We start from the raw sequence: 27,310 nt of genomic DNA, 5'->3' as shown, positions 1-27,310 counted from the left end.
GAAGTGTGCCAGAAATAGCATACCTGCATGCGTTTGGGTGCGCGCTCCCTTCCCCGACCGAAGCCCCCTAAGTTTGGAGACCCCTGGTATAGAGGTCTCAAGCAGTACAAGGTCAAAATCAGCACTTGTCACCGTTACTAGTTGTGACAACAGTAACAATGTTGGATCCAAGAGTGCCTCAGGCTGTGAACCATCTCAAGGGAAGTGTGACTCCATCCAGAACAGGATGCATTCCATCTATCCAAATAATGGTACCAATAGTGCCTGTGCTTTATCTAGATTGAGCTTCAGTTTGTTGGTTCTCATCCAGTCCATTACAAAGGCTAGGCACTGATCCAGCATATGCACCACCACACCCACTTGAGATGTAAAGGTTGTGTGACATCAGCATACTGATGACAACATACATCAAAACTCTGGATGATGCCAGTCACGGCTGTATCAGCCCTGGATTCAAAACTGGGTTTTTTTATATATAATTCTTATAAGTATTTTATATCGGAAAGTGTTTTACATATCTTTATTTTATTCTGAAATTGCTTTGAGATTATTTGTAGGAAGCAATTCATAAAAGAAATAATAATGCTGATGTTTAAAAGCATGTGGGATAATACTGAACCCAGGAACCCCACATTAGAGACTCCATGGGACTGAGCAACACCCCGCAAGCACCATATTCTAGTCTAGTCCCTGATCAGTGCAGGAATCTTGCTGCTACAGCTTCTCTGATAGATGGTAACCCCAACCATCACAATCTTTAAAAAACATTATCAGAAAGAGAATTGTGAACGGTTACCTGCATATGAACAGGCGGCATTGAGGCAGGCACACATGTAGAGAAGATGGAGATGGCCCAGGCACTTGGCAGCTTTTCTAAATAAGTCTCCCAATATGTTCAGAGAGCTGGTGCTGAAATTGTCTTCCAACCTTTTCTCCATGGCCTTTGTGGGAAGACCCAGAACTCTCTAAATATAAAATACACAAGAGACACAGTTCACCTTCAGGAAAGATGAATTGAGACCACTTTATGCAAAGCAATTACATCTCTCATGCGGGTACGTAAAATTAAGCACACAGAGCAGAAACGAATAGTTGCCACAGTTTACCATTAAGCCTCAAAGTTTGTTACTGAATTATCACAAAATTCTCCCAACTGTACCTTAGGACACAACTTTTAATATATGCCAATTTTCTGGATAAATTTTGTGAGTTATAAAGTCAGTTAGCCTTTGAACAGAATGAGATGAGAGCAAACCTCGTTTATCCGCAGCAGTTGCCCACACAAACCTAAAAAGCTGCCTTCTTGGCACTTGTCTACTGTTGGCCAGCTGCTTTCACACATTAGAACAGACAGCTCAGAAGCAAGCTCACATTTGTAGCAGCTTCCAGGATTCAATTCAATATGAACCAAACTCCAAGCAAACAGAGCTCAGCTGATGAATTTTAAACAGGTGGATCTTTTGGACACTCTGTTTGAAAGTCTCCAGTGCAGAGGTGACAATCAGTTCTACCTAGGGTGTGTTGAACGCCAATAAATACAGCCCAGCTGCTGAGCAGGTGGACCTAATATCAGCAATTGCTTTTTTGCACTGCCTGGCACCAGTAAGAAAACAAAAGGGGAACAGGAGCTGCACAGCCCACACAAACAGCCAATGAGAAGCTTCTCAGGCAGCCATTCACTTTGCTCTGATAGACACACAGCCCAGTGTTATTGGTGTAACAAGCTGTTGAGCTGTTTTGCTCTGCCAAGAGAAAGAAAACAAATGTTCAGATAGAGAATAAATTTAAAGCTGCAATCCTATGGGGACTTACCTTGGAGTAAGCCCAACTGAGCACACTGACATTTACCGGTAATTCCAAGTAAATGTGTACAGGACCAGGTAACTAACAGCATAGGTCTCTACTTCTTTACTCAAAAATTCAAAAGGATTTATTTCCAAATAAGTGAGGACAGGATCACACCTTTTAAAGTCCCAGTGACTCTAGGCTGGTTCACTTAATTTGAACAGAACTGATTCTCTGTGTAGTGTACTTCTAAAAATCATCTCCAACCAATATGTTGGGTTTGGGGGCGGGTGGGATTTCCCTTGCTTATTGTGTCTTATCAAGGGTTCTGAGACACACGAACAGAACAAAGCCCTTAAAAGTCTCAAGTGGGTATGTTTTTCATGTCTCTAGAGAGTTTGCATAACCCCTAGTGAAGAAAAGGCCAGAGCTCTGAATTTCACATAACAAACTGAAAGTAGACAGACCATGACAGAGGGCGAGAGTTGTTCTGCCCCTCAGACATGCACATACAGTACTCTCCTCTATGGTGCAAGCCTATTTGCCTGGCAATTGTCACCATGCAGACAGCAGCATTCAATTTGATAACTGTTCAGTTGTCAATCAAACTGCAGTGCAACTAGAACCTCTTGATGTAACCTGAATCTATCCATTCTCCAAAGCAATGTCCATTCCTCATAGCAATGTCTACTTCTCTATAATCTAATTAGCACAGGTCACTCCAGGATGCATCCAAGAATTGGAACTAAAAGGGAAGCAAGGGAACAATTATGTAAACAAAAGTTGTGCAAATTACATGGAGCAATTACAATCCCAAGACACTTTATCATTTGGACCATGCCACCAGTACCAATACTACTAGCCCAGCAGATATCAAGCTATGCATTTCCTGTGCTCCTAGTGGGTCCTGAAGACTCTACAGAGCAACAAATTCAAGTGACTGTGGGGGTCAGGACTCTCTCAGTGCCATGCATTATCCTAGGAAGGGAAAGATAAAGGTGTTCCCATATGACCTGGAAATATGTTACATAACTCCATCAAAGAGGATCCTAGGGATATCCTCAGATTGCACAAGGAAGGAATTGGCCATGCAGGAAGCAATGCAAAAGCCCAACCTTCTGCAATACTGTATAAAAACAGAAGATACACCTAAAAACCCCTTCATAATGTTGCAAAGGATTCTAAGGGCATATTTCCAGGTTATATTGGGAGCCCTGAGTGCTCACTGGAAGGACAGATCGTGAAGCTGAGGCTCCAATACTTTGGCCACCTCATGAGAAGAGAAGAATCCTTGGAAAAGACCCTGATGTTGGGAAAGATTGAAGGCACTAGGAGAAGGGGATGACAGAGGACGAGATGGTTGGACAGTGTTCTCGAAGCTACGAACATGAGTTTGACCAAACTGCGCGAGGCAGTGCAAGACAGGAGTGCCTGGCGTGCTATGGTCCATGGGGTCACGAAGAGTCGGACACGACTAAACGACTAAACAACAACAACAACATATTGGGAGCCAGCAACTCTGGAAGAAGCATGACAGCCTGACCTACACTACCTCCAGCATGGCTAGCACCAACTAAATTGTGTCAGTCAACTGCCCAGTCACTCTGTACCACTGGGCTGACATTGAGATCAGCCTATGAGTAGCATCTAATCTCAGGTTTTGCTCTGAACACCTATGTAGGATGACAAATTAAATTAAATTGCTGCTGTTGTGCAAGTCTTTAATAACACCCTTTGAGGAGTCAGGAACAGATCAAAGTTCAATTCTGTCAGCTACAGGCCTGAAAGTCCATTTCCATAGAACAATGAATAGCTTTCTGATCAAGAAGCTGTGAAGCAGGTTATTCAACTGCTATAATAAGGAGTTCTTACCCAAAAAATTGGATGAAGTAGGCAATAGTAATTATGAACTGTGAACAAATATCCAGGAAACTTTGAGCAATGAGAATTAAAGTTTAAACACCAGCTTGTGCTATGACTAACTGTAAGACATCCAGCTAGGTTTATTTTATTTCAGTGTCTGGCTCTCAATACAATGGAGAAAAGGGTACGTATATAATGTGATGGTAAAAAAATGTGCCAAAGGGGAATAAAACTGCAAAGAGAACCCAAAGAAACATTTTCCTCTTGAATGCCTTCATGAATTTAGCCCTTTCACCCTGCACTGCTTTCTCAATTAAAGTTGGCCCCAAAAGAAAGCTGACATTGACACCAAGGCAGCTTCACTTCTGGAGCAAATAGCAGCTTAAGTTCATTGGTATCATGACTGGAGTGGCAAGATGAAAAAGTGGACAGGGCTCCTCCAACTTCAATAGTTGTGTAGAAGAGGGAATTTTGGCAGTTGTAGCTTTTCATGCAAGCCCTAACAGTGATGCATAAAAAGGGGAACAAAACAAGTACATTAAATGCTTTCACACATTTGACACATTGTATAGTTTGGCTCCAAGATTAGATGAGGATCCTAGTAGCTACAGCTTTGCCTCCATCTGATTTACAAATGACACACACATTAATTAGCTGCCCCTAAAAGTGCAAATTAAGCATAGCCTTCTATATCACTATGTGCTCCCCAAGGGTTCCTTGACACAAACCATTGTACTCAGTGCTAAATCAAAGAGGTTATTAAATGCACTTACTGAATGGCATTTCAAATAGTTTATTAACAAGGTACATAGTTCTTCTTAGTGAGCTTTCAAAATCTAATGCATTCCTACAGAATTTACAACTTACTCATATTCAGTAGAAAACTTTCTTTATACTTTTTAAAGGTACTTTCATTCTCCATTCTCCAACACAAATAAGATTTAAACCATTCAACTTAAGTGCATGTACTGAAAGCTGTTGTTCCCACTATATCAGGGGTAGGCAACCTAAGGCCCGTGGGCCGGATGTGACCCAATCGCCTTCTCAATCCGGCCCGCAGACAGTCCGGGAATCAGCATGTTTTTATATGAGTAGAATGTGTCCTTTTATTTAAAATGTATCTCTGGGTTATTTGTGGGGCCTGCCTGGTGTTTTTACATGAATAGAATGTGTGCTTTTATTTAAAATGTATCTCTGGGTTATTTGTGGGGCATAGGAATTCATTTCATTCACCCTCCCATATATATATCTGCAGTCCGGCCCCCTACAAGGTCTGAGGGACCTTGCTGAAAAAGTTTGCTGACCCCTGCTTTATATGCATACTTTTAAAACTTTCACTCAATGTCTAAAAGTGTACTAGACACACTGTAGCTCACTTGACTCAATCTGGATATGTTTGCTACTTCGTATAGTTAAAAATTCTATTTTGCAACTATGCTCTTGATCAAGCAGATTAACTAGAGCTGCAAAAGATAAGATACAGCATTAGAAAAAACATTTGAATTGATGAGGTGTTTTCAACAAGGTTCCTCAATTCTTCCTGACTTTCTTTCTTTCTTTAAAGGCCAAGACACTATTTTCCAAATTTTTGCTACCTGAGGTTGATTTTTTCTCAGAATTAAAACTGGAGCCACATTTTTATCTCAAAATTTCTACTTTCACAGTTAGAATGAAAATCACTATCCTTTAGATGTCCATCTCCTATGTGTCTGTGCAGGTCACAGTTCTGCATGAGCCTCCTGATGGGAAAATGGCAAGACCAGAGTAACAACCCATACAGTCACACAAAAGACAGCTTTGCTGGGTAATTTTGATATGTGTTTACATCAGAAATGATCCCATCCTTTCTCAACATGAAGAATACCTGTCTCCAACTGAAGCTGATTGGAAGGAGGCAAAATCAAAACACCAGTAAAATACAGAGATATAATGGACAATCTCCTTTATAGGTGGTTACTTTAGGTTCACAACAATCCCAGTAAACAGTATAGGAACTACCGGGCTAAGAGAAAAGGCAGATTCAAAGTAGAATTAACTGGTACAAAATTAGTACTGGAAGATTCCTTAGCATTTAGAGGACATCTGAAGGCAGCCCTGTTTAGGGAAGCTTTTAATCTTTAAGAAATTATTGTATTCTAATATTTCTGTTGGAACCCGCCCAGAGTGGCTGGGGAAACCCAGCCAGATGGGTGGGGTATAAATAATAAATTATTATTATTATATTATTATTATTTATCTAGACAAAAACTTCCAAACTAAAATGCAGAGGGTGCCCCTGTAATCCTCAAAACATACATAAATAAAATGCATCCCACTGATATCTATAGGGTTACTAATCTCTACCCCTCAAAATTTTTATGGGGCATGAGTAGGCTCACAAATAAGGATAAATCAGGTTGATTTCCTCCTCCTCTGGAGAATCATGGAAGTTTTTAAAATACAAGAACAAAAGCTTACAGAATTTATTTAAAACACACACCCTGCCAGAGAACTTAGTAGGAAGATAATACCTAATGCAAACAACTTGCAGGGGGACAATTTTGATACTTTTGTACCGAGAGGACCAACAAACCAAATCCTTGCCCAAGGCTAGAATCAAGTCTTTCACTTTAACTGCTCATCTTGGGGTTAACTGAGGGATTGGGCTAGGAGAGGGTCCTTAAAACTAGGTTGCCACACTCACTGGCACACCTACAAAGGCTTGCTACAAAAATAAGCTATGGTTTCCCAACTTATGAGCATTGTTTCGCCACTTATTGGTACTATTTTGCTCAGCTTCAGGCCACAAATCCCTCTCCGTGCCACTTTTATCTCTATTTGCAGGAAGAGGCTATAATTCAAGAGTACCTGTTTTGCATAGATGAGGTTGCAGGTCCTCCTCTCTTTCTTTCTTCTGCTTAAAGGATTTAAACCGAAGCTGCACTTCCTACAGCCCCAATAAAAGTTTGATCTCGCTGTTCAGGACGAAAACCGCCACTCTTGAGTGGAGCCCAGCTGCTCCAAGTGCTTCAGAAGCCTCCAACGCCATCTAGTTACAGGATTTCCCTCGCGCCGCTTCCACCCCACCCCACCCCCCACTGCAGCGCACTTGGCGCCGTCCAGGCAGCCAAGACCCCTTCCCTCCGCGCTGACCATGCCTGTCACAGGAAAGGATACTGCAGACGGACAAGGCAGGAGGCCCCACCTCGGTCTCCGCCGTTCTCCACCCGCGCCCTACTTTCAGGAAACGCAGTAAGAGCGGCACTTACCAGAGGTGCATGGCGGAGTCCTCTTCAGTTGCCCACTGGGGGTGGCGAAGGGTCCGTAGGCCCCGCGAGTGGGAATGGAGGGGAGGGTCGAGGAGCAGCGGAGGAGGGCGTCGTAGGCTTGACAGGCTCAGGTAAGGGGAGGGGGCGTCACCCTGTCAGCATCCCCCCTCAGGGTGGAGGTCTGGGCTGCAGGCCTCGCGTTCACCATGGTAACCACGTAGGCCTCAGGCTCCCTCACCAGCAGCCGCCCCCCAGGTCAAAAAAAAAAAAGCACAGCACACCTCAGTGTCGGAGGCTATTCAGCACGCGCCTACAGACGCTTACACGTCAGCGCGACATTCCTAGAGCAGCAGCAGCAGCACCTCACTCGGCTCTGCCTAGCCCCGCCCCCATCTCTCTCTCTCTCTCTCTCTCTCATCCGGAAATACAAAAAGGTACGCCTTGCAGGCCAGGCCGGCCAGCCAATCAGGGCTCGGTTGGCCGGAAACGGAAAAGACCGTGCGCCGTTGTTACGATTGCGAGGTTTTCGCGGGGGACAATGTGTTTCGTCTCCCCAACCACCACGATTTAGTTTTTTTTAAAGAGAGGGGGTTGTGGAGGAGGTGGAAAATGCCCATATCTGACATGGAGGCGGTGGCTTCTTAGGGCACGTCTTATGAACTCGAAGCGCTATTGGCGAAAGGGGTAGTAAGGGGGAGGTTGATTGGTTAAGGAGCGCGTGCGTGGGCTGGTGAGGCTAGTAAGTGCGGGGGCTGAGAGGAGGTGAGACGGAGGTAAGAAGAGAAGGGGATATAATATAGTGGTTTTTCTTGCGCCAGTGACGGTTCCCGCGTGGAGGAAAAGGGTGAGTGTCGGTGTTTGCGGAGATGAGGGGGGTGGAGATGGGGGGGTCTCTAAGGAGAGCAAAACCGAAGTGCGTCACGTATGCGGGGGCTGAGGGTTGGGGTGGGTGTCTGTGGGTGCGCTATTAAGGAGGGAGCAAATGCACCTCTGGCAGAGCCTGCGCGTTCTAGCATGCGCCACGCGCGCAGGGTCTTTAGTGGCATTTCGCATCTCCCGTTTGGTGTCCTGGGGAAGACTTCCGGTCAGCTTTTGCAGGAGCCTAGAGCTGCGATCCTAATCGTATTTGCTTGGCAGTAAGTCCCACTGAATTCTATGAAGGTAAGCGCGGTTAGGAATGCAGCATCGATCTGTTTTATGCTCCTGGTACTGCTTCTGCGGCGGCTGCTCTCAATATTTTTTTAGATGCGTTTGCAGAAAATATTTTAAGCTTGCAAACATTTTTTTTTGTTTGAATATGTTGTGAGCAGCCTTGGAAGGGCAAGCAGTGAAATATTTTTGGACCTGCACTGGGTAGACCCAGGTGCAAATCCCCACTCAAAGACTGGCCTAGTGAAAGCTTTTTAGCTATCTCCTCTGAGACTAGGCTATTTCATATTAATTCCTGGGGGCTTTTAGTACAGAAAGTTCAGCTGAAGCAGAATGCTTGTAGGGGCTCGGCAGTTTTATCTTATCTCGCCAATTTTTCACTGGTTGCGTTGGTTACCCGTTTCCAGACGGTTAGCCATGTTAGCCTGTTGCAGTAAAAATAGCAGAGTCTTGTGACACCTTGTGGCAAAGACTAACACTTATGGCATAAGTGTTTGTGGACTGCGGTCTACTTATTAGATGCAAGACTACTTTATTAGATGCATATCTGAAATTCAGGTATATAGCCACATGGTTTAAGGAAGGAATTGTGCACAGTGTGATTGGAGAGAAATGAAATGCAGAAAGTACAGATATGCTGATAATTAAATAATGGGCAATGGTAATTCACAAAACAATTGCAGATAATGCAGACAGATTGTTACTTATATGGTTAAAGGTTCAACTTGCACACAGTTGTATGTATGTACACCTTCCTAGAAGTATGCCCTGTTGATTTCTCTGGGGCATAAATCCAGATAAGGATTGCATTTGACAGACCACGTACTCCTATACGAACCTGCTCAGGTGCTAAGAGCAGTTCTGCATTCTGGTCCATCACTATGGTCAAACAGGCCAGCAGCCTGATGTCTGTATCAGGGAGTATGCATTTTCAGTGGAAGCACCGTACTTATGAAATTGCCTCCCCCCCCCCCCGATCTATTATGGCTTTTAGGTAGTCCCCTTATTTTTCCAAGCTTTTTATAGATCTTATTGCTGCCCGTGTTTGACAAGTTGTTTTTGTTTAATTTTTTTATTTTTAGGCTTTCTGAGTGCTTGTTCTGCATGGGGGAATAGAAATATGTTAATTACAAGATTGTTGTGAGGATGAAATGGTAGGGTGGGGAAAACCATGTCACCCTGGAGAAAAGAAGGGATATAAATGTAATGAATCTCCATAGATGTTAGAATAGTAGGGGTGCAGTGTTATTAGGACAGGGGTCCCTGCCTCAGAATCCTTGCTATATTGGTCTAATCATAGAAAACAGTAATGGGTCATTGTAAGCCATTTTCCTGCCTCCCCACCCATCCCAATCTGCAATTTGGGTATACTAACAGTGGACAATGTTACAGATTTGTCATTGGTTTTCCTTCTTCCACCCCCCACTTCCAGCCCTTACAGGGCTTACAGGATATGTATACACACCCCAACTGTGGGATGGGAAAAATAATATTGGAAATTTTATCATTCCTAGCCCACTGCAGTTAATGTCTGCAGGGCAGCTAATGAAAAATTCATTTATTTTTCACACAAGAAGATGCATGCATGCATTTGGGGAACAGGACTGGGGGCAGACATAATGTGACCGCCAAGTCTTGTGCTACATTGTTACTGATGAGCAGATGTCACTATTACCACTTAAACAATCTGTTGGTTTGTTAAAGTGTCACAAGACTTTTTGTTCTCTTCTCTTCACTGAGGTACAGCCAAGTCTTCAAAAATAACCAGGAAATCTGGATTGCAAGCAAAAAACTGCCCCCACGTGAAATTCGTTTAAAATTTGGGTGGGGTTTTTGTGGAGTGTAGTTTTGAAACATTTATGGTCTAAATACCTAATATTTGTCTATTTTATGTAACTTTGTGATTTATATAGTGCCTTATTGCCACATATATGAATTTTATTAAACAAAAATAAATAAACCACTTGATGGGGGGAACCAACCAAATAAACTCAAAGCAGTTTACAAAAATTGACTTGTTTGCCATATAATCTACTGCAGAACAGAATCTTTATGCATTATGGTAGAGATGTGGTGCCTTTGGCCCTGCAGATGTTGCTGGAGTAAAATTTTCAACATTCTTTATGACTGACCAGGGCTGATGAGAGTTGGCCAAATTAAACTTTTATTGCTTATCACCAAAGGCCTTTGCAGAAATTCAAACAGGCTGACGAGTGCACAGTAAATCATGTTTGCCACTGCAGGTACTAAAAATATTTAATGAGAGCCAGAATCAATTATTTAAAAAGTAAGAAAAACAAACAGTAAAAACAAGGAATGAAAATGCAGTAAAATAATAAAACTATCATCAAATCATGGCATTACCATGACAATTTATAGCTGTCTTTGAAAGCACTATTTGCACTCACTGCTGCAAAGATCCAAACATAAAAAAGACACAATATATATCTTTGAATGCTGACAATATAGCTCTTTACCCTGGCCTTTGACATTCTAGTTGGCAGAGTCCTACTCAGAGTAGACCAATTGAAATTAACAAATGTAAGTTATCCTTGTCCATAGTGATGTGAGATGAGAATATTCTCTGCTAGATAATTCTCCGGAGAATATTCTCCACAAACTGTAAATTCTGCGTTGTCTACACAGCTGCTTTAAATGTGCACACCTCATTAATCGAATATTCTCCAAAAGATTATTCTCTAGAATAAATTGTTGTTGTTGTTGTTGTTCAAAAACTACAATAACAAAATGTGTCGTATGCAGTCTTTTACTACTCAGAACAGACCTATTGAAGTTAATGGAAATCGCTAATTTAAGTTTATTAATTTCACTGGATCTACTTTGAGCAGTTATTTGCAAAGGGTGGTGGCAGCATTTCTCTCAATTGGCTTGTTTTGTCAAGACAGGGTTGGGGGGGGGAGCCCTCCCCTGGCTAGGGAAATCTTTCTACAGGATTCCAGGCATAAAGAACAGAATTAAAAGTAGTGTGAGAGAACCTCTATCTCAGTGATTGCATGAAAGCATCTACGGTACATTGAGCCAGAAAAGCTTTGCCTGAGTTTAGCAGACATAAGACTTAACCAAACTGGCAACTCGACCATGGTCATTCTTTACAGAGGATTAATTTTATCAGACGAGATTGACATCTCTGTTGAGGTGACCAGTGTATGTAGAAACATATTAAGATCCGAGTATCTTCTGATATCTGGAAACCCAGTCCTTGCAATTCAATATCAATTTAGACAGATTTTATTTTTAGTAAACAAATTTATAGACTGTGTCATGACATAAAGGGTAAAAACAGAACAAAACACAGAAACATAAACTTAAAAACAACAGAAACCTTTTACCAGGTATAAAATTTATCTTTCATAAATGACTGGGTTACACATTGGGGAAAGGCTTCCTAAACAAAAATGTATTCAAAATGCATCTACACAGTCTCATGCTAGGCATCTGTATGACTTCTTCTGTGTGATTTCAGCTGGTCATCAGTTCCAGAGAGCTGGAGCTGCCGACACTAAAAGCCTGAAGAATTGTCTATAATTATAACAATAAATTATAGCATTATGGTTATTGGATAAGATTGAAGAAAGTTGTATTTCTGAATGAATTAGGAGTAGTAGGGCAGAGCCAACAATTTCTTCAAGAAACTGTTCTGTAAAGATTCCAGCTTCAACATTTGGGAAGCATCCCAGCCCCGTACTTTATTTATTATTCCATTGTGCATGCTGCTTCTGCAGCCCAAAGCAGCTCCCAATGTGACAGCAAAAAACACAAAACAATGCATCATTACTATAACAGTCTAAATGCTAACTCATTTCAAAACAGAATATGCCAATCCGAATAAATAGATCACTTTTAATGATATGGATATTATAACATTCTAAACTAATTATAAAATAAATGATCAAACAAATGTATCAGTTAACATCAGTAAGCTGAAATATATCAACCAGAATAAGCTTGGATAAACATTTCCAATGGAATCAATTATTAGCAATGATATAACCAGCCCCCCGTCCATGGCAGTACTAACAAATAAAGAGCATAACATTTTTTCATAGAGGTTAAAAATTAAAGTGCACATATTTCCTAGCAACACAAAAATTGCCTCTCATTATCCTTGCAGGGAGCCACTCTTCAGTCAACAATAGATACTTCAGCCCTATACAAAATCAGCCCTATAAAAAAAAATCTGAGCCATTACCTTGTTTTGAAACCACTTTAAAGCAGGGTCTATTAGAACACCACTTTCTATACAACAGCAGTTTAATATGGTGTCCAAAGTTGTAGAAGCTGAAACATCTCTACAAATTTTACAAGAAAATGTATCATTAAACTGAATTCTGAATTTCTAGGCATTTAAATTCACCTGTTAGGTCAATCAGTTACTCATCTATTTACAGTTAGTTTCTGGTGTGTCTTTCCAAATACCACAGCCTTGCTTTTTGAGCACTTTAGGGTTTTTAACTGCCTTCTTAAACCTACACACACATGAGAGAGAAGATGAATATTTCAGAGCGATTGCCATTAAAAAAAAATCTGAGAGAATCTACCCTGGCACTTGGCAAGAGTAGATAACTATGGAAATCTGTCTGTCCAAACCCAAAGATGGATGTCCTCCTGTTTTCCTTTGAAAATGGTGAGAGTTGGAGTCCCAGCAACATGTTGCAGACCATAGGTTCCTCATCCCTATTTTGGGCATGGTCTAAAGCTGACATTGCCTACCTTTTTGAGCCCACCGGCACGTTTGCTGTTTTGAATGGACACCATCTTTTTTAGTTGCATTCCTTCTCCCCTCCCCTGGAGGTCACTACATAAAAGAGAGCAAGAGTGCACACAGGTTATTTGTTTTTACATAGGGTGTGGGTACGGTCAAATCAAGCAAAACTGCAACGCATCTTGAATTTGCATTGCTTTGCTCAGAGTCCGCCCACCCCCAACCACCATCAAGTTAAAGTTTGCATTGGCACAGTAGAAACCACAGATCTGGTGCTTGCAAGCACCACAAAAACAGGTGCCTGCTCTATATCCACACCCCATCTGGACTCCTGCAGCATTCCCCCTTCTTCCCTTGACTCTGCCCCCTCCCCCGGCCATTTTCATCACTCTGCTTTCTGTTCACCTGGCCAGGTGCTGTTCTGAACCTTAAGAGGTGAAAGAGCGACACTTCGTCTCGATTCCTCATTCAACTCTGTACCTTTCAAAGAGGAAAATAAGGTAATTGCCCATACTCTTATCTCGGGACAAAAGTTGCAGTGTGAGAGGGTGGGGTCTTGGGTTCTTTGTGAATATTAAGCGATGGCCTCAAGGGTTCCATTGCATGCACCGCTGTCATGCTGGCAACCTCAAATCTAAAGTGACTTCATTTGGAGTGCTGGTTAGGCCCATTAGATATTGCCTGCTAAGAATGTGCACGTTACCCCAGTTGCCTATTGCTGTAAAAGCATGAAGGCAAGATGCTTTTTCAGGAAGCTCGCCCATCACTTTTACTGATCTTACTGAGGTATCCCAGTAAGCATCAAGCTTCATAGCTCAGTCTCTCTTAACTACTACACTGTGCTACCGTTAGCTGCCTTAAAACTTTGGAATCCTGAAAGCTCAGTAAGTTTTGGCTTCTTCCTTGCCATTAGCCAATTAATTCTAGGCATGAGCATTGTGTCTTTGCCAGTAACAGCAGCCACTGTTGTAGGGGATCTTGGTCTATCCAATGTCACTGTGATAGGTGATCTTCTGTCTATCCTGTTGTATGAAAACAATGGTGATCTTTACGTACAGAGCTGACATCATGGCTTCGAATTCGGGAATTGTCCCTGATGATGGTGAGAGCAGCAAGAATCCTACACTGGAGAGATGCCTCAATGTGCTTAGAGATGCAAGCAACGATAGCGAGCAGTTTGCTGCTCTGCTTCTGGTAAGAATCTGGCCTTGCACTGACAGGAATAGACTGCTTTGGAAGCAAGTTTGGGAATGAAGATAAGCTTTTTGAATCCAGCTATTCATATTACTGGCTAACTGGGTGGGTGATCAGTAGTCTTCTACCTGTAAAATAGGAGTCATAATTACTAATAATTGCTTAAGATAAGGACTTGGGTTAGATAATAGCATCCACTCTTGTCCTGTAGACTAAAGATGGACACAGATCCTTGTGACAAGGAGAGAGCAAAGCCTTCCATGCCTGTGGCATGCAAGAGGAACTTGAGTGAGGGGGAGGCCTAGTAAGCAATTATAGCTGAGGAAGGGAAATGGCTAGCTCAGTCAAGCCATGTCACAAAAGTGCATGCTTCTGATGCCTCCTGATTTTATCCTTCAGGTGACCAAAGCAGCAAAAGCTGGAGAAATCAATTCCAAAACCCGCCGGAGGATCTTTGACGCAGTTGGTTTCACATTCCCAAACAGGCTTCTGACGTCTAAGGATGCCCCTGAGGGTTGTACACAGCACACATTCCAAGCTCTGGGCCTCACCCTGTTGGCCTGTTTCTGCACCGATCCAGATTTAGCTCGGCATCCCCAGGTCCTTAACAAAATCCCGGTTTTCAATGATGTGATTTCAACTTGCAAGCCAGGAGATGCTTCCTGTAATGCCCTGATTGATGATGCTTATCAGTGCCTCAGGGCTATCATGGCCACTCCAAAGGGTCCCAGAGAGTTGGTGAACAGGGGCACTGTCCCAGCACTGTGCAGGGCTTATGTGAAGCATGGCTATGGCTTTGATCAGGCCTTTAAGCTGCTTGTGGGGCTTCTGATCTCAGCCGAAGCAAAGTGCTGGCAGAGAGCCACTGCTGACCTCATGGGGGTGCTGAATGTACTTAGTCTAGAATTCCAGAAGGCTGAAGACATGACCAAATTCCAGCTGTGTGAAGTGCTGCCCCGCTTCATCCCTTCCCTTATCTCGCCCAACGCCGAATGCCTCCTGCCCCTCTACCGAGGCCTGGCTAGCATCCTGACCAGCAAGTTGAGTACTTCCCAGCGGGACCCTGCCTTGAAGCTGGCAGCCTGCCTGTCACAAGCCTGTGGCTCAGAGTGGATCCAAGGAGGGGGTACTGGCAGCAAGTTCTTTGCCTTGCTGTCCAACCTGGCATGTGTCGAAGTCCGCCTGACTCTGGAGGAGCTGGATCTGGCAGAGGTGGACAAGAAGCAGGAGCTGATGGCTGCTTGCTACGTTCTGATGGAGACGGCGATTGTGGAGTGCACAAAAGAGAAAGGTTCTTTGCTGCTGGAGACGCAGAAAGTGCAGCTGGTGGGGATCCTGGAGGAAGCCTTCGGGGCTGTCATACACTACTTGAGACAGGTATAGTGAGACTCCCAAAATCTTCCAATCTTATAAGCCTGCCTCCCTCAGGAGTTCAGGAAGCAGTTAATAGTCTTACCTTTATGCAGGTCCAAGGCTGTCAACTGTGCCAGGTTTGTAGGAGTCATCTGGTGTCCAAGTGAGGCAATTCTTGTGGGTAGGAAGCCCAAACTAGTATTGAGGGAAATGAATCATAGTACAGGACAAGGAGCAGAGGAGGAAAGGGGGAGATAGAAATGGTGTGCCTGGACTAAAAGAAAATGTGGAAGTTCTGAATAACACAACAGGGCAAAGAGCTCTGAAACAGGGGCTGCCTTGACTTTTGTTTATTTGGGGAAGACTGAACTGGGAGCCAGTCAAGGCCTTTGAAATCCATCAAGGATGGTGGAAAAGGTGGGAAGAATCTGCTTCCCCAGATTGCTGTTTTGGCCAAGTAGCTGAAGTGCTTGTGGTCCTGCAGGCTCTGTGGCTTATCAGCTTGGATTTAACAGATGGTTACATGCTCACTTTCCTTTGTCTGGTTCACAATGTCACTCATCCTAGCCTCACTGATTTACAACATGTTTGCGACTGCTTTCTCTGTTCCACAGGTAGGGCGGAAGAAGCTGGACGACCCTTTCATCTTTGCCTCTGTTCGAATCCTTGGGGCCTGGCTGGCTGAAGAGACATCTTCCCTCAAGCAAGAGATCTGTGACCTTCTGCCTTTCCTCATCTACTATGCCAAGATGCGGTTTGAGGAGGAGAAGAGAGTCAGAAGTAGTTTGCAGCAGGAGGCAGAGCAGGCTGGGCAAAGCAGCATCCAGCCTCCTGTTTGGCAAGGAGATGCAATAAGGTAAATTACAGCACTGGGTGTTGAAATATGTTGTTTTGCTGCTTTATCCCTTCTAGATTCCAGTTTGGGAATCAGAACCACTTTAGGTTTATTCTGCTTAAACAAAGTGATGAGCGGAGGATCAGGAACACTATGGCTGGAGTTTCAGCTTGGACATTAAAGTCCTTGAGGGGCATAGGCAAACCTCTGCCTCACTGATACACTGATAAAATTCTGCGCTACTACATTTTTGGAAACGTTCTTCTCAGAATAGAATTGTAGACTTGGAAGGGACCCCAAGAGTCATCTGGTCCAACCCCCTGCAATGCAAGAATCTCAACTAAAGCATAATATGAAGGTTTTCTTTTGTCATCTTGGTTATCAGTGTGGAAATAACTTGCAATAGATTCCATCTTGGGGTGGCAGCTTACTCTCCTCCAGAGATAAGAGGTGTAGTGTTTTTACAGGGGTCTTATATTGCCACCAGGGCTCTTTTTTAAACATTTACATGAAACTGTGGGGAGAGTGCTGATGACTCACAGCACTGTATATTTTAGCTAGGCAACCAAGAGCAACAACGGTGGCTGTGATCAGTTGGCTACAGGTGAGCAAAATGAGGCTGAATTCCAGGCAAGACAGAAGTGGTGCTGATTGGAAGCCCAAGTATTTGATAGCAGTAAACTTCTTGCTGTTGCAATTAGAATGTATAAAACTTAGCAGTTAACAGGATTCCTTCAGTAGTGCTGCCCCCTTCCCCTCTACCCTAGACCAGGATGCTGTTGAGGGTAAGCTACTTGCTTGCCAAGCCTTCTTGTCTATCTAAGGCAGCTTCTGGCCACCCATCAGCAATGGCATGATGAACACTAGAAAGGCTTATGCAACAGCTCTTACTGATGGTTTCTAATCCCGAGACCATGTGGGAGCAGCATTTGTTCGTGGGCGCCTGACACAAAGGTTCCCAAGTGAGTCATCTGTGTTCCCTGGAGAACTCTTTGCAACCTTCCTGATGTGGAATGGCATTACAAGCTTGGGTATGGAACAATCAACTCATCAATATTGACTCCTGTGATTCAGTTTACTTTGAGTTCACTCTCTCTGCTTGCTTGCTTTTTCTTTTTCTTTTTTCTTCCTCTTTTCACCAGTGTCTCAGCTCTGAGGTTGGTTTTGTTGGATATGTAGGAGCCATGAACAGCTTCCAGGATGCAAATCCACCTTGATTTTAAACATGCAAAGTTCCATCAAGTTCCTTTGCTCCCATCTTTTAAGCAACAAAGGCTGGTTCATTAGGGCAAATGGGGCACTGCCCCACCAACTTCAGCCTGCCCCTCAGCCAGCCCTACCTGCCTGCCTGCCTGCCTTCTTACTTAACAGCACTGGTTGTCGGCTTCCTCCTTCTTAGCCTCAGTGCTGTCACACCATCTATACTTCAGCAGGGGGCAAACCTGGAATTAGTTGGCTCTGGCCTCGCCTGCTGTTGATTATCCTCCCTTCTATCCTATTGGTCCCAATGATCACCAACTTCCACTCTAGTAGGACCAGTAATAAAAGCTGTGGGAAGGCCAAATGAGCAATAAGTTTCTTGAGTTGAAACCAGCCCTTCAGCTGCGGTCAGCTGTGTCTCTTGAAAACCAAAGGTAGAATGTTGTCCTGGCTCTGTTTAGGATTGGGCATGGAGTCCCTACCAATTAGCATCAATGAAGGGGAGAGAAGACCCAACCATGTGCAGTCTTGTCATGTTTCCCGACTGTTAAAACAGGTCCTGCTGAAGTATGCCTGATTCCCAACAGTTACTGCATACCCAGTTCCCTCCTCCAAAATTGGCCTTCATTCTGGGTGACCTACAACCTTTAACCAGGTTCCCGAGCTCCCTTGTATGGTTGTATTCTAAGGCTGTTTGAATTTTTTGGAGCTGGTCCGCTCTCCTGCATTTTGTTGTTGTTTAGTCGTTTAGTCGTGTCCGACTCTTCGTGACCCCATGGACCATAGCACGCCAGGCACTCCTGTCTTGCACTGCCTCCCGTAGTTTGGTCAAACTCATGTTCGTAGCTTCGAGAACACTGTCCAACCATCTTGTCCTCTGTCGTCCCCTTCTCCTAGTGCCCTCAATCTTTCCCAACATCAGGGTCTTTTCCAAGGATTCTTCTCTTCTCATGAGGTGGCCAAAGTATTGGAGCCTCAGCTTAACAATCTGTCCTTCCAGGGAGCACTCAGGGCTGATTTCCTTAAGAATGGAGAGGTTTGATCTTCTTCTCCTGCATTTTACAATAAGGCTATTATGTGTAGTGTAATACTGCCTAGCTGCTGCAATGTCACGAGCTACAGTACACCTACCTGCCATCTGCTTAGGTGGCGAGGCAGGGGTATGGAGCGGTGCCTCTGGTAGTTGTCCCAGTTCTATGCAACTACCTCTCCCTTCATTCTGTTAGGACTTACATAATTTCCGCCTTTAAAAAATAATAATTCAGGACTTTGACTAGTGTAAGAAAGGAGCCAGGGGTATCTAAGGCTAACTTTATAAACCTGTCCTCCTGTGGTCTGTTATTGTGCTTTAATCATTGTGAGCTGCCCAGAAAAGAAAAGAAAGACTTAGGAAAGATTGGGTACAAATGCTTTCAAGAAATAAACTTTCTGGGATAAACAAGACAAAATGCCCAGATCCCCTTATAGTCAGCAGTCTGAACATTTCAGATCTTAATTTGATATTTAATTTCCCACCCCCAATCATGTTTTGCAAATGTAATGGGAGAGGCCTCATTATTGGACAAATTGGCAGAAGGTGCAGCAGGTCTCATTACTTTGTGCAAAAATTATTGGGCCTTTTTTAAAATATATTCAGCAGTAGCCAGTGCTAGGGTATGGAGTTGGGCTGGTTGTTGAGCTGACCTACATGGCAGCTCTTCAGTAGCAAATCTTTTGTAACTGACTTGGGTTTTTTACTATAGAAAATCCATATTCCAGGTTGAAATGCATTTTAATTTCACCATGGTCATAATATAATAATAATAATAATAATAATAATAATAATAATAATAATAATAATAATAATTTATTATTTATACCCCGCTCATCTGTCTGGGTATGATCCTCCCTTCTCTATTACTAACAGTGTGCTGAAGGAATTCAGTTATTGTTCAAACAACCCACTATTCCTTCTTTCTCCCAAATAAACTCCCTGTTTTTATATGGGTTTGCTAGTGCATAGAGTACAGTTCCAGCTTTCCAAATAACGTGGCTCTGTATCCTTAAAAACTCCAGGCAAATATTACAGGAACAATCTTGTTTCCCTCTCAACTCAGCTTCACCTCAGCAGCTGTTGCCTCAGCACTTTAGCCACTGCAAGGCACACTTTCCCTCCACTTGCTTCCTCTGTGCGTGACTTTGAGATGCAAACTATCCACCTGCTCCTCAGGCTTAGTTTTATCTCCCCTCTTCAGTCACTACCCTTTTGAGTTTAGGTACGTTGCTGGAATAAGGACGAACATCCAATTTGACACAACATAGATGAAAGTTTTATTTAACTGGAGAACATGTATATTTCTTTATGGTTTCATTTGTTTAAACTCTTAGTTCATCATCTTCTTTTCATATAACACAGACTTGTTAATACAGCTCTTGCATCCCTCTCTAACACTCTACTCTCCACTACCAACTCCACTCTGGGCGGCTTCCAACAGAAAAATAAAATAATCGATTAAACATTAAAACCTCCCTAAACAGGGAGATGTCTTCTAAAAATCAGATGTCTTCTAAAAATCTGGTAGCTGTTTTTCTCTTTGACATCTGATGGGAGGGCATTCCACAGGGCGGGCGCCACCACCAAGAAGGCCCTCTGCCTGGTTCCCTGCAACTTGGCTTCTCGCAAGGAGGGAACCGCCAGAAGGCCCTCGGTACTGGACCTCAGTGTCCGGGCAGAACGATGGGGGTGGAGATGCTCCTTCAGGTATAACAACTTCCTTGTTAAACTTTGCTGTAAGAAGCTTGATACCGTGGACTATCTAGTTAGTTATTGTTGTAAGCTGCTTGAGGGACTTTTGTCTTAAGAGCTGCGGTATATAAATGCTTTAAATAAATGGAACAAACCCTCTGCCTTTAACTTAGTTCCAACACTTCCATGTCCCCTTTCAGATTCCTCTTACCTGGCTTAAGCCACTTGACTGCAGAGGATCGACCCCGTGGAATCCTCATTTCAGAGGGGGCGCCAGTACTCCTGTGCCAATATTTCTTGTACCGGTGGGAGATATTTATTTCAAATACAGATACCCTGACTACATCGACCACTGTGGAAACCAGCCTTCAGACGTGTTGTGAAATTTTCCTTAATTTGGTTGTGACTGCTCCAGATTTAATCAGGTAATGGGTAGAGGAAGAATGCAAGTGAGTTAGCAACACCTTAACATGTTACAGAGGCAAACCTCTGTTTCCAAATGCAGACTTCTTATTCACATATTCTTTTTGAAAATATGTTGTTATTTTAATATGTATAATTTTTGTAATACAATACAAAATGCAGAGCATGTAATGTAATACTTAAAATATCCATCAAGTTCTTGCTCAATGAATTTCTTTGGTAAGAGATGTACACCTAAAAATGTAACAAATGAATTCACACGTGACTGAGGAGATGATGGTTTAATTCTTCACCCAGGATTTAAATCCCCACTCAAGTTATGAAGCTCAAAGGGTCCTAGCCAACCCCTCAAGCTGGTGTGGGAACAAAAATAGAGAAGTTTATGAACATCACCTTGAGTACCATGGGTGAAGGGTGGACTGCAGATATGATTAACTCAGAAAGCATCTATTGTTTTGCTCTCTCTCTCTCCCTCTCTCTCTCACCTGCAGCCGAGAAGATTGCTTTGCGACCTTGATGGACACATTGCTGAAGTCCCTTCCTTCTCTGCTGCCACAGAGAGAGCATCTCAGCCTGACAGCCAATGTGGCAACACTGGGACTCATGATGTCCAAGAGGCTGTTTGCTTACCCAGGCAAGAAATAGCGCTGTCAGCTTCCACTGCCAAAACTGAGTAGGAAGTCAACAAAATGTAACCATGCCCTAGTTTTTCTTCAGCGGCAAATCTGTTGCTAGGCTGTACCTCTTCAGAGTGCAGGTGTGTGCCCACATGACCTGAATGCTCTCCTTACATAACAAAAGGCCAAAACCCTTTCGTGTAGAAAACCAGGACATATAAGACAAGGGTTCTAGCCAAACCTCCTCCCTGATGCACTAATTTTTCACTGCGTGGGGATTATTTTGAGTTTTTTGTTTTTGCATAGAACAGCATGTGAGCACCCCCGCAGTAGCCTGAAGTGGTATAGCCCAGGCACAGGTTTATTAGCTCAGTGAAAGCTAGGCCTGTGTGGGCAGACAAGTGGTTCATTACCATCCATCTCCATGGCAACTCCATATAGTATCGTTTTCTTTCTCGAGTTGCCCAACATGAGACTCTCTCTTTCCTCCTCCACCACCCTCCCGAGTTGGGAATTGACAAACAGTGCGCTCTAATTATATGGGGAGTCAAATGAGAAGGAAAAGAGCTGGGATGAGAGGGTGCAAGAAAGAGAAGCATCACAGAGGCAGTTCCCTCAGAATAAGCCGCTGATCACTCAGCACAGCAAGTGGCCCAAAGCCCACACAGCCATCCCAGTTGGGCTAATTAAAATGTACTTATTTTAAGTATTAAGATTGTGTCTTTGCCTCCTCCTAAAAGCTAGGCATAATGCACATGGAGGGGCTGGCCCATTCTGTCCTTGCAGCAGCCCTGTGAGGTAGATTAAGCTGGAAAAGAGCAGCTTGTCCCAGAGGTGATGCCGCCCAGCAGGCAGCGGGTGAAGGCGGGACATGCGGAGGGCTATCTCTGCGCTTGCTCATCCCACCCCCTCCTGGCTGCTGGGCTGCCAGGCAGAGGCTGGGGTGCGCAGAGGGTGCCGACCCCCTCAATATTGGGGGAGCTGAAGCCCCCTCCTCCTCCTGTACCCAGTGCCACTGGCTAGTCCTGAGGTCAGCCAGTGAGAGTCATGGCTGAGTCTGGCCCCAGGCCTCCCAGGTAAGAGGCTGGGACTGCATCTTACAATGGTGAACCCTCTTATGGCACTGAATGTACTCCTGCAGTCAGTTCTGATTAGTGTCACCTTTAGCACGCTGAAAAGGGAGGGGGTGGTGTACCACTTCTTGGCCTATTCAGGAAACACAGTTTTGAAAACTGACCAAGGAAGGGGTCAAGGGGGAACTCGGGTCTCTTCTTTGTACTGACCTGGCTCAAGCTAAAATATTCCTAGAGGGGTTTCAGCTTGAGGAAGCAGTAGGAAGGCAATGCCGTCAGAACCTAAGAAGAGACTGATGGCTCAGGCCAGTAGTCCAGCATCCAAGCCACACAGAGGCTGACCAGGCACCTGTGGGGAATCCTGCAAGCAGAATTCAAGCACAAGAGCCCTCTCCCTTCCTGCGGCTTCCATCAGCTGGTATTCAGAAGCATTTCTGCCTCCAGCTGTGGAGGCAGAGTATAGCCATCCTGGATGGTATCCATTGATAACACTCTCCTCCATGAATTTGCCTAATCCTCTTTTGAAGCCATCCAAGTCGGTGACCATCACTGCTTCCTGTACCTTCCCAGACCTTGGAAGGAAGCATATGTTGTTGGTGAATGCTCACATTACCTCTCTCTCTCTCTCTCTCTTTTCTCCCTTTCTCCTCCTTTCTTTTTCACTCAGGTCTGCAGGGGACTGCGGAATCTGAGGGCTTCTTTGATGCTGCCATCCGCTTCCTGGCAGAAGCCCACGTAGCCCAGACTGACCTCGATGGGGAGAAGGTGACCATGAGTGTTTCTCCAACCTATAAGGCAGCCTGGCCAGCCATCCGTGAGTTGTGGTTTCTGGGCATGCAGGCTTTCGCTAGCTGCGTGCCCCTCTTCCTGTGGCTGCCGCAGGATGTCCTACGCTCCGGCTGGCTTCAGGAGCTGCTGGCCTTGCTGGGCCGCGTGGCGCCATCGTCCGTAGACTTGGAAGTTGTCCGTGCTTTCCAAGGCATCCTGGTGGAGCTGGCCCGAGCTAGCCAGCCATGTTTGGAGATGATCCAACAGCACCGGGGTCTGGAAATGGCCAGCCTGTATGGCATGGCTGCCTTGGAACAATGTCTCTCTGAGCAGTGAGCAGTGCTCAGAACACGTTGTGGTCGGGTGGGGGGAAATGTTTTCCCTGAAGCAGTTTTTTATCATCCTGTTTCATGCAGATGGATGATCTCTTAATCAGTAGGGCATGGGATGTGTCGGGCACCTCTTCCCAGATGGCTGCACAAAGTTTTAAAACAAAATATGATGTCTCATAAAGCATGTGTCCTAGCTCTCTGTGATATCGTAGAGTAACATGAAACAATTGCACAAATGTATGCCAGTGCACGTTAGTGCTGTTCAGTTGACTCTAATGCACTGTGGAAAAAGCTAGTTTTCCTCTAGAGGGGAGAGTAAACAAATGCTAAAGGAACTTTGGTGGCATTCTAGCGTGGAAGGGAAGGAATGTTTTTAACTATGTATAGTGATTGTTTCCAAGGTGTCCTTTTGCTACCTTAATCAGGCTTCAGGATAGACTTAAGTAATGCCCTTATGAAGGGCATACTGGATAGACTTCTGGCCATCTAATTATTGATTACCTCAGGACTGTGCCATTGTTGGAGCTCTTTTCTTGAGGATACTATTTATTTACCTATTTATTTATTTATTTATTTGAATATTCAATTTTTAAGGATACAAATTCTTCCTAGGCAGCTTACACGTAACATTGAAGATAAAATCACAGTGAAACAGTATTGAATAACATACAAGCCTTTGGGATCCTTCCCACATGGTAGCTGATGTCTTTATTTAATAAATTTGTACCTGCCTTTCTGGACAAAACAAAACAAAACACCAAGGTGGCTTACAATTTTTTTAAAAAAGCAGGGACAGTTTGAATGTGATTTAAACCATTGGGGAGGGAGGAAGTTCACTCTGGACTGGAGTGATGACATCCCCAGTTGGAGCAGGATCCAAGGTCTCCTTTGCTTGCCTACCTGCTCCCACATGGCTGTTGGCATTGGATGGCCCTGTGGGGGGAGATGGGGCAGGCAATGAGGGGGAGGGTGCAAGCTATTTTGCTGTTAAAAAGAATTGACTCCCTTTTGAATCAACTGCATTTCAAGGAAGAGGGATTTCCAGGGCCAAATATATAGTATTGGGATCTGTACTCTCCGGAGTGTTAAACGTTTGCTTGTTTTTCGCTTCTCTGTATTACTCAGCATGTAGGCTCTTGCATGCAGCCAGTAAATATTATGTTCATGAGTTGGAGGCTGGATTAGCCCCTGAAGCTGTGGCCTTGGCTTAATATCTTGGTGTTTACAGTTCAGTCAATAAAAGTGCTTTGTCTTGTAATAAATGCCTGGTTCTTACTGATGTGTGGGTCTTGTTCACCAAATGGATGTCTGCTTGAAGCAAGCGTCACCTTTCCCCTCATTCACTCCTGTAATCCCTATGAAGCGGAAGGGAGAGGGAGGGAGAGCCCTACTGTGTCAAATCAAAGGTTCCTCTAGTTCAGTATTTGTCTCCAGCAGTGGCCAACCAGATGTCCTATGAAGAGTTCACAAGCAGGACATGGAGGTCTCAACCCTTTGCAGTTCATCCATAGCAGCAAATATTCCAAGTCCCAGTGATTCTGGACATGGCTAGTAGCCGTTGATGGGCTTCTCCCAATACATATTAGCTACTGGATCTTTAAAAATTTTCTGTGGTGTGTCTTTGGGTCGGGTGACTGGGGAGCCTACACGGTTGGCTTGGACTACAACTTCCATCGTCCCTAACCCTTTGGCCATGCTTGGTGATGGGAGTTGGAGTCCAGCCAGTCCATGGATGGCCACAAGCCCTGATCCAGATCCATCCGATCTGTCGGGTAGCAGCTCCCTACTGCGAACCTACAAAGAGAGGGCAGAGTGATTAGAACTCACTCAGCACTTGATGGAGAAAAGTATGGCTATCTGGCCGTTGTCTTCGTGCCAGTTGAGCAATTTTATGAAGCTGGTTGGTTCTTCAAGCACAATTCAACTTTATGGGAAGAAAAGTCCTTTTAAGAAGCAGGTACAGTCTTCTCAGTGTTCTGGTCACAGACTATTTCTTTCTTGTTTATGCACTGGTGGAATGAAGTGGGACAAAGGGGCCATTGACACTCTTAGGCTCCCCAGGATGACGTGCAGTTTCTCAGCGGCAGATGAAGGCGGCCATCTCCCATCCAAGCCTATAAAACCTTTTAAATAGCATTGCTCTTGCTCCTAATCACAGACCTGTGTGTACTTGTGAGTTCAGGAAGCACCGTGCTGCCTCTTTTCTGCCCCCCAAATTGAGGGAAGTTCATGCAAGGTCCTTTATTTCCCAGTTAAATATTTCGCTTCAGTACCAGGAAGCACCTATGGGGATGCGATGTGTTCAGAGCTCTGAGTAGGCATTGCAATGTGGGAGTTGTGTTTCAGCTGACGGGTTCATGGGGTGTTAGGAGAGGGGTAGTACCTCTGGTGGAGGACACGTCATGCTCCTGGGGTAGTTTGGCCACCTTTGGTCCTCGCCGTGCTCTTGGCTCTCACCTGTGGCTCCTAGCAGGTGTCCAATGTGACAGCATCCACAGCCTGGGAATGGATTTGACTGGTCGGCTAAAGCAGGTAAGGGTAGCCAATGGGTCTCAAACCCATGCTGAGTTAGGGACTTCCCCTGCAAACAAAGACAGGCACCGGCAGATAGAGTGGACAAGACCCAATAGTGAGTCCAACGGTCAAGGAGGCAGTTTCTTCATGTGCTGTACAGGGAACTAAGGGGCAGATCAGCCTGGGAAGGTAGCTCATCTGGGAGAAGGAATACACTCCAGGAGAAGAAGGCTAAGGCTAAGGAGTAAACCCTACACAAATCTCGAGTGGGGTTCCCTAAGATTGTTGAGTGGCACCTTGTCCGCCACCTCCTAGCAGTTGCTTCAGCCAAGCTGGTGCCAAGTGTATTGCTCTGCTTTCCTTTAGACCACATCAGCGAGGCTGAGGGGTGGTGGTCTTGTTATCTGGGCAGCCCAGGACCTCATACACACTTCCCAGGTTTGGTCACTTCAGCACTGCTAGGGCAGCGGTTTGACTACCCCTGGAGGCGCATTCCATTGTCTCTTGAGACAGATGGATTCCAACAACAATGGTTCAGTTGACTTCTCTGCCTTTATTTAAGCTCTTCCTCAAGCTGGTGGATGTAGCATCACAGTGCCAGGTGCTGCACTGGTACAACCTGGCAAAGAGCATCCTTGTTCCATGATCTTTGCATGGAGGAGAAGGGCCATAGCTTAGGGATTAAGCATCTGCTTTGCATTCAGAACGTCTCAGGTTTGAGATCCGGCTTTAAAGGATGGGTTCACCTTCGTCTGAGATCTAGGAGAGCTGCTGCCTGTCAGAATAGACAATGCAGCTGGGTGGACCGGCGGAATGGCTTTATAAAGCAGCTTTTATTTTGTTCATAAGAAGGATTCTACACGAATAACCAGCTCAAAGTGTATCTTTACTACATACCTGTTCTCATATCACTTCCTGCTCAGGAGAACAGTGCTGCACACAGTCATGCATATAATAACCTTTTTAGGCTGCCTTCTTTTCTAGGCGTGCGGTGTAATTTCATTTATGGGAAGGAACAAGCTCTGAATCAGTTTAATGTGTAAGGCGGTGTATCGCCCTGGGGGCAGAACTGGAAAACAATTCAAGAGATGACAAAGGCTGCTATTGCCCAGGCAAAGTCCCAGCCCTACAGGAAGCCTTGGCCATCCTTTACAGGACAACAATGGCAAGCTTGGGTGATGGAGTCATTCCACTACTTGGTAACCCTTTACTGTCCAGAATGGGTGGGAAGCCTGGGGAAGTCCAATGACATTCAGAGGCGCACAAGTTCCCCATCCCTGCTTTACATTTTTGCTGTCTCAGGCTGTCTTCTTTTGCCCCCCACTATCTCTCCATAGGACATCTCACTGCCACAATGTCAGTCAATGTTTGCGGCTATAGACATTTCTGGGACTAAAGGCATTTCTCATTGACAGTATAATTTCTCCGCATCTTATTTTCTTGTTCTCTTGGGCAAGTCACCCTAGAGCTGTTACCAGAGATGAGTATTTCACATGAAGTATTTTCAC

General features: G+C 44.5%; 2 protein-coding genes across 7 annotated transcripts in view; one reads left to right on the top strand and one right to left on the bottom strand.

The window, feature by feature from the left end:
* Positions 1–7,312, bottom strand: part of KIAA0319L (KIAA0319 like) — a 56,137-nt gene extending 48,825 nt beyond the window's left edge. Inside the window, exons 1-2 of one of the 2 annotated variants that reach the window (XM_035120970.3) lie at positions 6,897–7,312; positions 797–965 (exon numbers count right to left, since the gene is read on the bottom strand). In XM_035120970.3, coding sequence (XP_034976861.3) covers positions 797–938 — 142 coding nt within the window. In that variant the 5' untranslated portion in view covers positions 939–965; positions 6,897–7,312. Of the gene's footprint in view, positions 1–796; positions 966–6,495; positions 6,697–6,896 lie in introns of those variants that run through there. The other variant, XM_060275814.2, reaches the window with a different exon arrangement.
* Positions 6,624–24,550, top strand: NCDN (neurochondrin). Of its 5 annotated transcripts, none has more exons than XM_088671086.1 (8): positions 6,624–6,879; positions 13,182–13,268; positions 13,827–13,962; positions 14,362–15,339; positions 15,930–16,171; positions 20,276–20,500; positions 20,990–21,132; positions 22,856–24,550. In XM_088671086.1, exons 3-8 carry the CDS (start codon positions 13,837–13,839, stop codon positions 23,290–23,292), a joined length of 2,151 nt encoding a protein of 716 aa, XP_088527212.1. In that variant the 5' UTR covers positions 6,624–6,879; positions 13,182–13,268; positions 13,827–13,836; the 3' UTR covers positions 23,293–24,550. The 5 variants fall into 5 exon arrangements, with proteins under 5 accessions (XP_088527212.1, XP_034976864.3, XP_034976865.3 ...); XM_035120973.3 differs by lacking the exon at positions 6,624–6,879 and adding an exon at positions 7,385–7,740; XM_035120974.3 differs by lacking the exon at positions 6,624–6,879 and adding an exon at positions 7,395–8,057.
* Positions 24,551–27,310: the final 2,760 nt, after the last annotated feature.

This window comes from Zootoca vivipara, chromosome 6 (assembly GCF_965207765.1).
Source record: "Zootoca vivipara chromosome 6, rZooViv2.hap1.1, whole genome shotgun sequence".
NCBI lineage: Eukaryota > Metazoa > Chordata > Lepidosauria > Squamata > Lacertidae > Zootoca > Zootoca vivipara.
The sequence above is the reverse complement of the archived record's forward strand: the minus strand, read 5'-3'. Positions and strand labels throughout refer to the sequence as shown.